Here is a 13,341-nt window from a genome sequence, read left to right as displayed (position 1 = left end):
AGAAAGGAAGGCTGAAACGAGTTATAACCTCTGTTAGCAAAGTAGTTAACTTTTTTTTCATTTAAAGGGAACTATGGAAATATTTCTAGCAAAACCAGTACACAACTGCTGCAATTAAAATGTTTTCGGAAGTAGATATAGCTGACTAAATTGTGATTTACTGGCAAGTAACTGCTGCTCTGAAGGAAGGTGTCTTTATAGATCTGTGCCTAACTCATGGTTTAAAACAGACAATTATATCCTTGTATTTATCATCACTTGAAAGACCATTGATTTGTTCTTTTTGACTTGTCTTCCTCCATCCTATAGAGAAACTATTTCTGTGGAGAAATAATATACTTACAGTTGTACACTGATTTGGCTTTTGTGTTGTGTTCTTGGGTTAGGTAATTGCCTTGTGACCCTGCTTCACAGACAGTGACATTTACAGCGATCTCATGTTACATCCGTTTAATCAGGGAAACAACTACCTTGTGCTCACCAAAGAAATGATGGTGCACAATTTTGTGTCCACTAAGTACATTCTTAGCCTATTAAGTCTTCTGCATTTCAACATGAAAAAATAAGTTTGACATTCTTGGTGCTGAAATAAATTATTAATCCTTTGTGACTATAAATCCCTTTGAAATGTGATCACGTGACAGCTCTGAAGAGAGGTTTTTTATTTTTTTCACATAACAGTTAAGGGTGCTGATGCATCGAGATATCTACATTTTGATGAACATCTTGAAGCTCAGGTGACTCTGCAGTTGACATTCTCTGACCACTATGCTAAAACTTGCAGCTAGATGCCAGTTGTGATTGAGTTTTAAATGTGACTGACTTGTGGCACATCTGAGACTAAAAAGTTCTATGCTTCTAGTAAGCCATAAACAAAATTTTCTCTAGCATTTCTTATATTTTTCTTTCAGCTCACGTCTTTCAGCACACCACCAACTCCAGAACGCAACAATCGCCCGTCCTTTTTCTCTCCTTCTCTTAAGAGAAAAGTGCCCCGAAATCGAATTGCTGAGATGAAAAAATCCCACTCAGCAAATGACAGTGAGGAGTTCTTCAGAGATGATGATGGTGGAGGTGAGAGAAGTAACATCAGCTAAACAGACTTTCAGAGAGAAGGGGAAACACATATGTGAAAAGGGATCCCAATGCTGGATTTTTCAAAAGGTTTGCAGCATGAAAAACTTAGCTCCACAGGAAGTCCAACACGGGTGCCACTTTGATACTGGAGTTATTTCATAGGTTTAACACTTGTTTGAAGGCTGGAGACCAACTTATCTCCGTATTTAATTATACAGAAGCTACAGCGTGGATCAGTTACTATGTAGTGAGATGAGAAGAGCTGCTTTCCCAGATGGCGTCCTGCTGTCCCAGTTTATTTCACCTGGAGGCTGCAGAAGATAGGCTGGGGTTCAAAACAGTTATCCAGCAGCAATCTGGTAGTGGTGATGGTGCCTGCCCAGTATGGTTTTACTAGGTCTGATTCTAGCATGCTTGATCATAATGATGAACATCCATATTATTTTCATCTTCTTTTCCTGTGGTAATTTGTTCACTCAAATATTTTTAATTTTCCAAACATTTTATAGAATACAAATAATAGAGCACACATATAAAATACTAAGATGTGTGGTTTTGTTTACAGTTGTAAATGTTTTGATCTTATTGTTCCTGGACCTTATTTAAAAATATATATAGTTTTTAAAATGAGTATTATAAGGAAGTTTAATTTACTCAGTGGGCTTTCTAAAAGGAGAAGTACCCCGTGAGGGTTCAAACAATTAGATTTCTTAATAAATTGCAGAAAACTGAGTGTCTTATCAGCATTTACTCAGGCACTGTAGTAGTGAAATTCTTTTTTTTTTTTTTCCAGAAGGGAAAATGCTGACTTAATTTCACCCAAAGATGGGATTATTGTAGGGGTGGGGAAATTCTGCTGCATCTTGACCTTGTGAGTGGAGAATAACTGGCTTGTCTGAAGGTCAGCAGTGTCCTGGGTCTGGCCAGTGCTGCTGCAGACCTTACCCTAGAACAGACCTGATGTGGACAGGAGCGGTCTGAGAGACTTCACTTGTTTCTGCTGCATGCAATCATGTCACAGCAGGAGAATTAATCCTATTATAGCTATCAGAGTTAGGTCGTTCTGACCTGATCACCACGGTGCTGTTGACGTAGTACTAATGTGTGGGAAGAGAGAATAGACTGCTTGCCTATGCATATTTACAGGGAAGGAAATCAAGATTTTCTACTCCTATGTTGTTATGGAGTAGACATAATAGCTGCCACTTTTTTCTTTGCTAAGGCCTCTGGTTGATCAAAACCTGCTTGTAAACAAGTGACTCCCAGAGCTTGGATCAGGCTGGTCCAGGAATATGTTCACTTCATCTGCTTTTTAGCACTGTGGGATAGGGCTGAGTTCTACAGAGGAATGGAGGGAACACTTAAGAACAGTGAAAAGATGTAACTCATGCATTTGTGTCTACAGCTATAAAAATCTCCTCTAGCTTACAGTGGATTCAGTGTCTTTTTGTTTTAAATTATACCTGTGGATCTCTAAACTAACTTTAAGGGAAACTAACTTTGGCAGAAGGATCCCATGTTTGGCTTGGAGAATTCATGGAGATCGCAGTGAACTTGCTTACTAATAATGACTCTTCCTGCATCTTGTAGATGACAGACTTCTTCATAAGATGGAATTTTCTTTCTGTTACACTTCAACATAAGCAACTACTCTGTTGTAAGGATATTCTATTATTTTATATACAAAGGAGGGCTGGACTAGTATTTTGCTTGTGCAGGTTCTTAACTCCCTCTCCTCCCTCTCCTAGCTGTCCTGTTAGTGGATGATGGTTTACTACTGCTGCCAGCTGCTGCTACAGTTCATTAACTTCAATGTAAATAGTGAATTCTGTATTCAGCACGCTCTGACTGATTTAAAAATAAGTGACATGCATGTGTGATTCATCTCTAGATAGTGAATAGTTGGGTTTCCTTGTTCTTTTTTTTTCTTTGACTTTCAGAAGCTTTCATTGAGTCTTACAGTGAAATACAGAAAGAACAGTCACTTTAAAATTTGCTGTCTTCTACCTTTACAGATCTGCACAATGCAACAAATTTGAGGTCACGTTCCTTATCTGGAACAGGACGGTCCCTGGTGGGCTCATGGCTGAAGCTGAACAGAACAGATGAAAATTTTCTACTCTATGCACACTTAACTTACATCACTTTGCCGTTGCATCGAATTTTAACAGGTGAATTTTAAGATGCGTTATGTATAAAAAGAGTTATTTGGTTCTCCCAGATTGTCACTGTGTTGTGGGATTTTGCTATTAAGATAGAGGAACCAGCTTTTCTCTGAAAGGAAGTGTAACCTAAACAAACCCCATTTGCTGACTGTAGCAGCAAATCAGTGTAAACAAGTGGAATGGTTTCAAATTCTCTCAGGCTTTGAGCTAGTTTTCCTTTGTGAGGGCTCAAACAAGATGGTAGATTTCACTTCCAGAGGAATGTTACTGGCTTTAGTACTGAAATATAAAGTTAATCTACCCCCTGAGTGCAAGGCAATTCATTGTGTGCCTATCCACTGAGCAGAAGGTGTAGGTAGCCGAGACCTGTGACTGAGAGGGTGATGGAAAGGTAGCTTTGGAATTTAGTTACCTCCTTTGCCAGTGTTGAGTCCTGGATTTGTTTTCCAAATGAGTTTCTTGGATTGATCCAAGAGCCCACACCGCCTGTAAATCTCTTAAGCGCCCAATTTCTTCAACTGAACTATATGATTTCTGTGTGTCACACCATGAACAGTCAGTGCTGTGTTGGTGGTCTAGGTCTGCCAATTACAATATTGATGACAGTCAACTCTGTGTTTGTTCAGCTGGATTTTCAGAGTGCACTTGCAGCCCAGAAGGCCAACTGTATCCTGGGCTTCATCAGAAGAGGGGTAGTCAGCAGGGTGAGGGAAATGATTGTCTCTGCCCTCATGAGTTCCCATCTGGAGTACTGCATTCAGGCCAGGGACCCCCAGCCAAGAAGGATGCAGAGCTGTTGGAGCAGGTCCAGAGGTGGGCCACAAAGATGATCAAAGGGCTGGAGGATCTCTCCTATGAAGATGAATTGAGGGAGCTGATCTTGTTCAGCCTGGAAGATAGCAGTGGTTGTGCCTGAGATAATGAACTCTAAATTCTAGATTTGAATTAAGTTGTCACCCCCTGCAATAAAGTTATGATCATAGAGAAATTTAAAGTCCTGTCTGTAACCTTTGAAGAGCCTTGTAACTTCATCTGTGAATTTAATCTTTCTCTTCCCATCCACCATGTCAGATGACTTCTGAGAAGGTTTGTGTAGGCTATAGGCTTTTGATCAGTGCCTGTTTTTTCTTGTCTGGATCTAAAAAGAGAACATCAGTATTGTGCAGTGGTTATTTCCAGACTGTTCCTGAAAAGTAACTAAGAGAAAAGGACTTGTTAATCTGTTGTTAAACAGGTTAATCATCTGCTAGAAGAGGTGGGAAGAAAGCATGGGTGTGCTATTAATGTCATTGGTTGTACTATGCTAGTGTCATAGTAATAGCTACAGTCTTCATTTGCAGGCTGACTTTGTTAGAAAAGTAGAACTATTCCTTCTCTACAGAGAAAGAAAACTGTTGCTGATAAGGTAGAAAATTATACGTAAGAGATACTTCTACATTATTTGCCATTTCTCTGGTTTCAGTTTAGAAGAAATAAAAAATTCCAGTAAGAATTGATCCTCTGTAATTAAAAGTGGATTTTGATTTGTTTCTGCGAAATATATAATTCTTAGTTATGATAATTGTGTTGATATTGTTACAGCTAGTTAGCTGGGGTTATCAAGCTCGCTGTCTCTTGCCACGGGCATTTTGAAGTTAACACAAAATGTATTGTTCCTGTTGGCATTTAATACTTGCTCAAGTGGATGGCACAAATACCTCCATGCTCAAATATTTGCTTTTAGCTTGAATGTACTTTCTGAGACTTAATTTGTTTGACATATGGTTGCAGGAGTCAGCGTGTATATCGAGACACACAGAAACAGGACATAAAATGTCTGGGTTATGGGTTATGTCTGGGTATCCTTATGGCAGGATTTTAATCTGCATTTCTTTACTGTCTGTGTTTACTTTAGCTTGGCACATCAGGTAGAGCCTATTTTCAGTCCTTCGTGTAGTTAATGCATTAGTGTCAGTGCTAGCTTTCCTGCAGGAGGGAGCATTACACATGGGGCAGGGTAATCCTAGGGATAGTGATCAAAGTATATTAAAAATATCTGGACTTTGTGTATTAATAAGGCTTCCTCTACTCCAGGCCTTCTCTCTCTCCATGCTAAATAACCCAGCTCTCAGCCTTTCCTTGTGTGTCAGATGGTTCAATCCCTTAATCGTCTTTTGGCCCTTCACTGGATTCACTCCGCTACATCTCATTTTTCACAAGTATGACTTGAACCCTCTGGAGCCATGGATCAATTTTTTCTTATGTCATCTTCTTTGTGCAGATGTGTGTGACCTGCCTCTTAATTAAGCATGCACTTCCTTTTCCCATGTTCTTTTTTTTCCACGTAGCCTGGAAAAAGACCTAGCAGCCCAGTTTCCAGATGCTTCTGCATATTTCCGTGCCAGCACTATAGTTTTATTATTTGGAAAGATGACTATAATTAGACAAGTATCTTGCAGGTTCATATTCTGTCACGCTTAGACAGTATGGAACTGAGGAGCCAACAAAGGGGACCTGCCTTTAGAGTGCAGGAATGTAGACTTCAGGCTATAAAATAGATTAGACTGTTAAATTGCTTGTATGCATATCTTCAGAGCCAAAAATCTTAAGGTTTTTGAGGATGGTGCATCTCTCCCTTCAAGAAGGAAAAAAAACATTGGCATATCCTTCCATGCTTCTTAAACCTTTTTTTCTTTGGAAGATTGCCCCTCTCTCCATGTCCGGACATGTGTTGTTTCATGCCACTATAAATGATACTTAGGTCGGATATCATGTCTATATGATGGGATATACTTGAGGCTTAGCATCTTTCAGCAAAGGAGGAGTTAGATCAGACTTCATTGATAGGCAAAATCTCATGCTAGTTGTGTTTTGAATTCCCTTAGTGGTGTGACAAGTTGTCTATGCTGCAGTCCAGAATTGCTTTTCCAGTTCTGGCTTTCTTGTACGGTGGCTACTTCCAGCAGCCTCCTAAGTGTGCTGTTTCTTTTTGTTTCTCTCCCTTCCCCAGATATCCTGGAAGTGCGGCAGAAACCAATTCTGATGACATAGCAGAGAGCAGGCACAGCCTTGGAGCCTTGTTGCCAAGTGCCTAACCTCAGCAGTTTTCTGTGCTAACACTACCACCTAGTGTCAAGAACATAAACCTCCGCAGAAAAAGGGAAGTCAAAGAATACCAGCCGATCAAAAGTGCCTCTTTCTTCCTTCCTCTGCTGTCATACACCATATGCACACTTGCAGTACATCACTTGAGTGTTTCCGACTGGAAGAGGACTTTCAACAAAACAGAAGAAGGGGCTGTGTCTGAAACATGTCAATGCTTTATGAACAGTTTATTACTGTGTTTACTTTATAACTACGGCTCCAACGTGTACAGAATGTGTTAAACTTTATATACTTTGAAAGAAACAATTTCGTAATGATGTACTAATGAACGTTGTTCCATTAACTCTCACCCATACTCTCCTTGTTGGATTGGCTTCGTGTGTGTGAGCGTGTGTATGTGTTGAGATTGAAGGGATAAGACAGTTTCCTACTGAGGGAGGAAAAGGGAAAAGATGTTATAAAAACACATTGCCATTTGGTTATGTGCGGTGGGTTAGGTCAGGGATTGAAAGAGGCTTAAAATGTTCCCATTTGTTCATGTGTCAGTGTTAGGACAGGAGAACTCTGCTGACAAATTCCTGTATCTACCAAAGAACAGCAACATTTTCATCCTCAAGAACTGGTGAAGAAACTGAGCGAGGGAAAAGAAGGCTAAAATGTGCTGCTATAGTAAAGCTGAGGTTCATATCCACTACTAATGCTGCTTATCTCTGTTAGTGGAGTCCATGTGAGTCAGAGGCTAAAGTGGAAAAACTGGAAACCTCAAGTGGACTCCAGAAACTTAAAATCTTATTGATAACCAACATCCTCCTGCATGCACTGGATCATAGTACAAAAAGTTGTCCTTGTGGTAGTGTTTGTGGCCAGGGAGGGCACGAGAGCTGATTAATGTCTGGGCAGCTTTCCCAGATCCTTCTTTTCCTGGTCACATTCTGCTGTACTGTTACATGCCGAAGCACAAGGAGTTTTGTTTCAAGGCAGAAGGCTTAAATGTGATCCTATTCTGAAAAGTGACTAAAAATGTCATAGTGGGAGGTTTGAACGTTGTGTCAGGAGCTCTCAGGAAAAAAGCCTTATGTTTACAGGTAAAATGCAGCTTTCTCAAAACAACACAACTGCTGTCCTTGACATGTGAAATCTAAATGATGAAATGTTGAGACTACTGCAGCTGGATTCACCACATGGATGTGGGAGCTAGCCATTGGTTACTTTATTTATTGCTACCTAACTGGCAGAGTGAAGCGTGGGTAACATGTCACTTAGAGCATGAGGCACTCTGATATACGCACAAAGATCCATAGAGAGTGAAGGTGCCGTTTTTGTCACTTTTCAGACTCTGAGTACCTGAACTCTAATGCTGGTGCCCCACTTACCAGTATGACATGTGCTCTGAGACTGGACGTTTTGTCTCCCTCAAACTCAACCTTTCCCAAAGTGCTGTGTTATTCTCTCAATAGTATCTGATGACTTAACCTCTCAGATAGGACTTTCTGCTTTTTTCCTCAGACCAAGTTCCATGGGAATAGCTCCACTTCAGCATTAAAGATAGATTAACTATCATTCAGCCCAACATGATGAATCCAGTGTGGTAAGGAGGCCTTTTCTTGTTTGAGGCTACACCTGGGAGAAGTCACCTTTGTCCAGAGTGATGGCATTTCTGAAGCTGGCAGCATGAGTGCTTAGCAGGGACATCTGACCAGTTTCTGCTTGCTTCAGATGTTTTGTGACTGCATTAGAAAAGTTCACTTCATCATTGCCAGCACAGCCACTTTGCATGTTGCAGACTGAGTTTTGCTCTGTGGGAATGTGCACTTTGTGTGAGGCTGTTCATGCAGTCTAATGTGAGGCATGCAGATGAGGTATCTGGGCATCTTACCGGAGAGGTGGACTCCTAAAAGAGCAACTGAAATGCTTTCTCAAGAAACTTCATAGGCAGCCCAGGTGCTTGCTTGAGATCCCTGGCAGTGTGCCTAATGCCAGTCAGTGCGAATACTCTCCCTCCCTGTGTCCATGCCAAGAAGTCTTCAGCTAGGAGGCCAGTCCTACTCTGAAGCCTCTGAAGACGTTCCATATTCTGCATTTTCATACTGGGCTGGGAAAGCAATGCTGTTTCCTTTAAATAGCCACGGGGGAGGGAACGGAGAGAGGGATAATATTTGTACTGCTACTGACAATTGATTACGGATCGAACAGAGAAACAACAAACACTGATTGGAACCTGAGTGGTAGGTGCCTGAGTACTGCCTAGTCAAGAGTAACTTTTATTGCATTTTGATACCAGTGTGTTAAGTTCAGACAGCTTAATTTCATGTGGTCTGAAAGACTGAACAGAACTTGCGTAAGGCTTTTAAGCAAATGGCGAATGAGGAAAGATTCTGAAGTAGCAGAAAGGCAGTGTTACAGAAACAGTGCAAACCTCAAGTCTGTTATACAAGAAGTATCATCTGCTTTGTTACATGTACGTGGATGAATCTGATGTCTGGTTTTTGAAGGGCTGAATGTAAAAGTCCTATAGAAGAGTTAATTGATATATTTTATCCTGTTAGCAGATGTGCTGTATATACATTAAAGACTCAGTTCTTTTAGTACAAAAGGGCTACAGGTATGCCCAGATGGATATCGCTGGAAAACAGATTAAAAAAAAAATGTATTGAATATCTGGTACTTTGGGGAGCAAATCAGATTTACCCAGTTCTCAACTATTCACTCTATAAACAGCTGACTTACAGTTCTTGTGTGTGATGAATTTCCTTATGTTGTTATCAGGTGAGAGGGGGAAAAAAAATATGTATTTTATTTTGCTTTTGAATAAGCCCTAAAAATTGTAATGTATTGTCTTCATACAGACAGACTGACAGGGAAGACGGTACAAGTGTTGTCTGGGTCAGGGTGGCACAGCTGGGCCTTTAGCGTGCTATTGCACTATACCAAAAAAGAAAAGGGAATGTTAGGTAGAAACCTCTCACCCTTCTAATTTAGAGGGGTTTTAAACTCTATGCTCTGAAGCACTAAACCAATAGATTGAGCCTCTGTTGGCCATTTAAATTGCTGAGGAATGAACTGGAATGTTCTGCATGCTGTAAGGACTGCAGCAGTGTATGGCTGTTGATGTCCTGACTATTGGAATGCAGTGGTGGTTTTCATTGTGTTTATGTTGATGCTTGACAACAGCTCTGTCTGAGAAGGCAGCACTGTTAACAAATCTGGGATGCTTTGAAGAATCATTTTATTTACAGAATCTCACCATCCCTCAAGACCGAGTTAGCTTCCCTCATCCTGCCCATTCACTCCCTCTGGAGACCTGAGACTTACCACTTCAACCCTTCACTGATGTTGCATTTGACATCTGTCAGTACACAAAGCTGTACATTTTTTCAGCCTGCACGGATTTTTCATTCTTATAAATTTAGCATGTAGAAAGCCTTTGATTTTTAAAGAAAGCTCTTAAATTACTTATTTTGTATTAGCAGATTATTGCTTTGCCTTAGAGACCACAGTGTATGTAAAATGATATTCTTTTAGTGCCAGCCAGCGGAGGGTGGGGTTCCAAGTCTCCTTTGAAAAGAAGGCATTCTAGAAACTTAACAAATCTTTCAGCTGTAATGGCAAATCCAGTTTGTATGGGTTCACATTCCTTCTTTTTGTTCTCTCTGTCTTCATTGTTTACAAGGCTTGAGCATGTTTGAATGTGAGTCCATGTTACTCAGTTTTCCATTTCTGGACACAGTGTGCTTTCCTGAAATGAGTTGTTTGCAAGAGTGATTTTTGCAGTAAAATGTTTTGCCTGAAGTGTGTTATTTTACCGTGTTTTAATTTAAACACTCAGGTCCTTGGTTTTGCAAACAGCTTTTCTTCTGGCAGACCCTCATGTGCAGAGTCCCATGCTAGTCACTGAGGTTCTCTATAGACAAGGAGTCTGTATAGGGAGTCTACATGTTTAGGCTATTGAGCTGCTGCTTGCCAGTCACGAATGTTTCACTTCCCAAATGATTGCTTGCTCTGTATTTTGTAGTCTAAAGCTTCCCCTTATTAAAGATGTAAAATCTTTAAAAGTGCCTAAGTCCTGTTGTTACCCAATGAGGTTTAAGAACAAATTTTTATTTAGGAACAAAGTACACTTAATTCTGTGTGGTGTGTAGCAGTTTTAGGAAATAAGTTTATAATTCTTGGAAGGACTCTTCATCTCCTACAGACCGCCGCTCCCCCCCTCCGCCCTTCCTGCTAGGTTCTCATGGTTCTCAAAGGTCATGGCTGAAAGCTCTGGAAAAATGGAAATCTTGCGATCAGAGCAGTTGGATGTCTGTGAATGCCATATCTTCTTCTGTGCGATATGACTGAAAGTGTATGGCGTTGGTGTGTTTAAAAAAAAAAAAAAAATTGTGTCAAAAATAGATGCAGTAGAATCCAGTGAAAGGCATTGTTAAATAAGTAGCTTTTACACCAAACTTTATGAAACAGTATTTTACACCAGAATATAGCTCTCTGGATGCTTGGTCAAGAAAATATAAGACTGCAAGAAGGTTACAATGTTGAACGTTCTCTATGTGTATATATATATATATATATATATAAGTACTCTCAGCTTAATTTTATCAAACAAACACATGTTGCATGGTTCATTTTTTGCCTCATTGATCATCAGTGTTGATTAAAAGATGTTGGGGTGGAAATCATGCTGGTACTGTACTGAGCCCTTGAAACAAAGTGCAAGGACCTTTGTGCACCAAAAACAGAGTTGATTTTGCATATGGCAGCAGCGAAGAAGGTGTTGGACACTGCAGCCAATAAACAGACCTCTTAAATGACCATGAACTTTGTTTTCTCTCAACTGTGCCTGGTGGTTTTTGAGTTGGAGTGTATTCTTTACTGGTGGCAAGCATACTGGTGGCACTCATAATAAGCATTGCCAAATGGACACTCATAAGAAAAGGTAACCTGTCTACTCTTCATTTTTCTTCCACTTTGGGCAAAGCCTAACTTTGCCTCTGCTTGCTCAATCACATTGTCTAGAGGGTAAGAAGGTTCAAGTCACTGTGCTTCTGAGTTTGTTATAAAAGTTTGAGTTTTCCATTAGATGCTGACATTGAAAATAAAAACAAAATGAAACAACAACAAAAAAATGAAAATAACCCACAGAAAACAAACAAAAAAAAAGCCAACAACAAACCAAAACCAAACAACAGTAAACCAGCTCTTCTAAACAGGTGTTTTTTGTTTTTTTTTTAAACTAAGCTAGGTAGCCGTAAGTATTTAGGCTTGACTAGAGTGTAATATTGAGAGGTGGTTGGCTACAGGGATTTCTTCCTGATAAATTTAGGAAGAACTTCAATACGGTTTTGTACAGTATTGTTAAAATAAGATTGCTCTTTAGCTCTTACCTGCTTGTGCTACCTTAAGTTGTACTTAGTGACATTGAGTCTTTATTTAAAGAATTGCAAGACAATGCATCTTCTCTCTCTAGTTGACTTCTGTGACTAACGTTTCACAGTAGGCTGCTTCAGGGGAAGGCTTCCACATAAAAATAGTTAAAATAAAACACAAACGCCAATTACAGATCTAAGGTGGTGGCGTTGATTAATTCATGCAAACTTTAATTCATATGCAAACCAATGTGTTCATCAAAACCTGATGCCACCTAGGAATCGAGTGCCTTATGCCTTCACTTTGTCTGGATGCATTCCTTTGCTCTTGAAAATGAGGAAGTCGGTAGAGCCCACTCCTCCATCCCTGCTTTTCCCTGCAAGCGTGGCATTACATTGTGCTTGGAAAAAAAAAAAAAAGATCGTCAAGGAACAAGAAGAGCTGTTGTTTAAACTTGGTTCCCTGCGAGGAATTCTGAATTCCATACTTCCTGTTAAGTATATCCATAGTTAACCTGCTGACCTTCTTATATCCCAGGCATAGGTGATGATTCACAGCAATCATTCAGACTTCATTTTAAAGGTAGGAAAACACTTGATTTCATAAACTGTCAGTGATGTTGGATTTGGTATGTGACCTATGGTTTTCTCTTCAGTAGTGGCTATTTGCTTTTTACAGTGGAGAAACCCTCTGCAGGTTTTCTGTGGGATTGCAGTCAACAGAATTACCATTTGCAGGTAAGAGGAATGTGTGAAGTACCCACCAGTTTAGGTGGGGTTCCAAAACCATAACTGAAACAAAATCTTATGTCATGTTATGTCACTTATGATAAAAGATAGCAAACCAAAGTCAGAAACTTCTACACAGAGTTTATTACCTGGGCAGGCAAATTCTAGCATCTTTAAAGCCTGTGCTGATTTCCAGAGATGACCAATTTCTGCATGACCTCTCAGTAAAGGTTGTTGTGTTCCCAATTGTAAGTCCCACAGAACTGGTGAAAATGAATACTTATTTTGATTATAATGCTTACTAATATTCAGGATTTTGGGGTACAAATAGAAGGATTTGTATCTTCTGTCTTTGAGAGATGAACAGCATGTTACCTGAGCAGAAGCCTGCTAGAAACTTGGAAAAGTGTGGCAGTGACTGTCAGTGTAATTTTCTTCTGGCTGTATTCTCATGTTGTGTAGCATCACCATCCTTTTGGTTCTTGTGTGCCACTCCTGTTTTATGCAGATATGTACCATAACTTGCAGAGTGGTGCAGGGGTTTGTCATCCACTCACTGCCTACTGAATAGCCAAGGAAGTTTGTTGCTCTTCTGTGCCTAAACTTTGTCACGTGTCCTTTCTTTGAAGTGAGTCTGAACTCTTTCACTGTTTAAAATGTTGTGTCATCTGGAAGGCTGTGTACTCAAAACTGCTCAACTGGCTGTTGCTTTTAATTTAGCTTTCAGTTTGTCTTTAGCACTAGAATGATTAGAACCCATCATCTGTCTGGGGCTGTGTTATTTGTATTATGGTAAAGTCTAGTTGTCAGCTTCACTTGTTTTTATAGCATATAATATGTGCGTAGCTTATAGTTAACATGCTTTTTGGATGGATCTGTTCTTCTCTGTGACTCAGTCTGCTGAGTCCAGTCTGCTGAGTCTTGCT

General features: G+C 40.0%; 1 protein-coding gene across 3 annotated transcripts in view; it reads left to right on the top strand.

The window, feature by feature from the left end:
- The window catches only part of KIAA0930 (KIAA0930 ortholog), a 67,197-nt gene extending 56,065 nt beyond the window's left edge, over positions 1–11,132 (top strand). For all 3 annotated transcript variants that reach the window (XM_021393002.1, XM_021392992.1, XM_021393010.1), the window contains exons 8-10: positions 912–1,074; positions 3,093–3,248; positions 6,232–11,132. In XM_021393002.1, coding sequence (XP_021248677.1) covers positions 912–1,074; positions 3,093–3,248; positions 6,232–6,272 — 360 coding nt within the window. In that variant the 3' untranslated portion in view covers positions 6,273–11,132. The remainder of the gene's footprint in view (positions 1–911; positions 1,075–3,092; positions 3,249–6,231) is intronic.

Source organism: Numida meleagris, chromosome 1 (assembly GCF_002078875.1).
Source record: "Numida meleagris isolate 19003 breed g44 Domestic line chromosome 1, NumMel1.0, whole genome shotgun sequence".
Taxonomy (NCBI): domain Eukaryota; kingdom Metazoa; phylum Chordata; class Aves; order Galliformes; family Numididae; genus Numida; species Numida meleagris.
The sequence above is the reverse complement of the archived record's forward strand: the minus strand, read 5'-3'. Positions and strand labels throughout refer to the sequence as shown.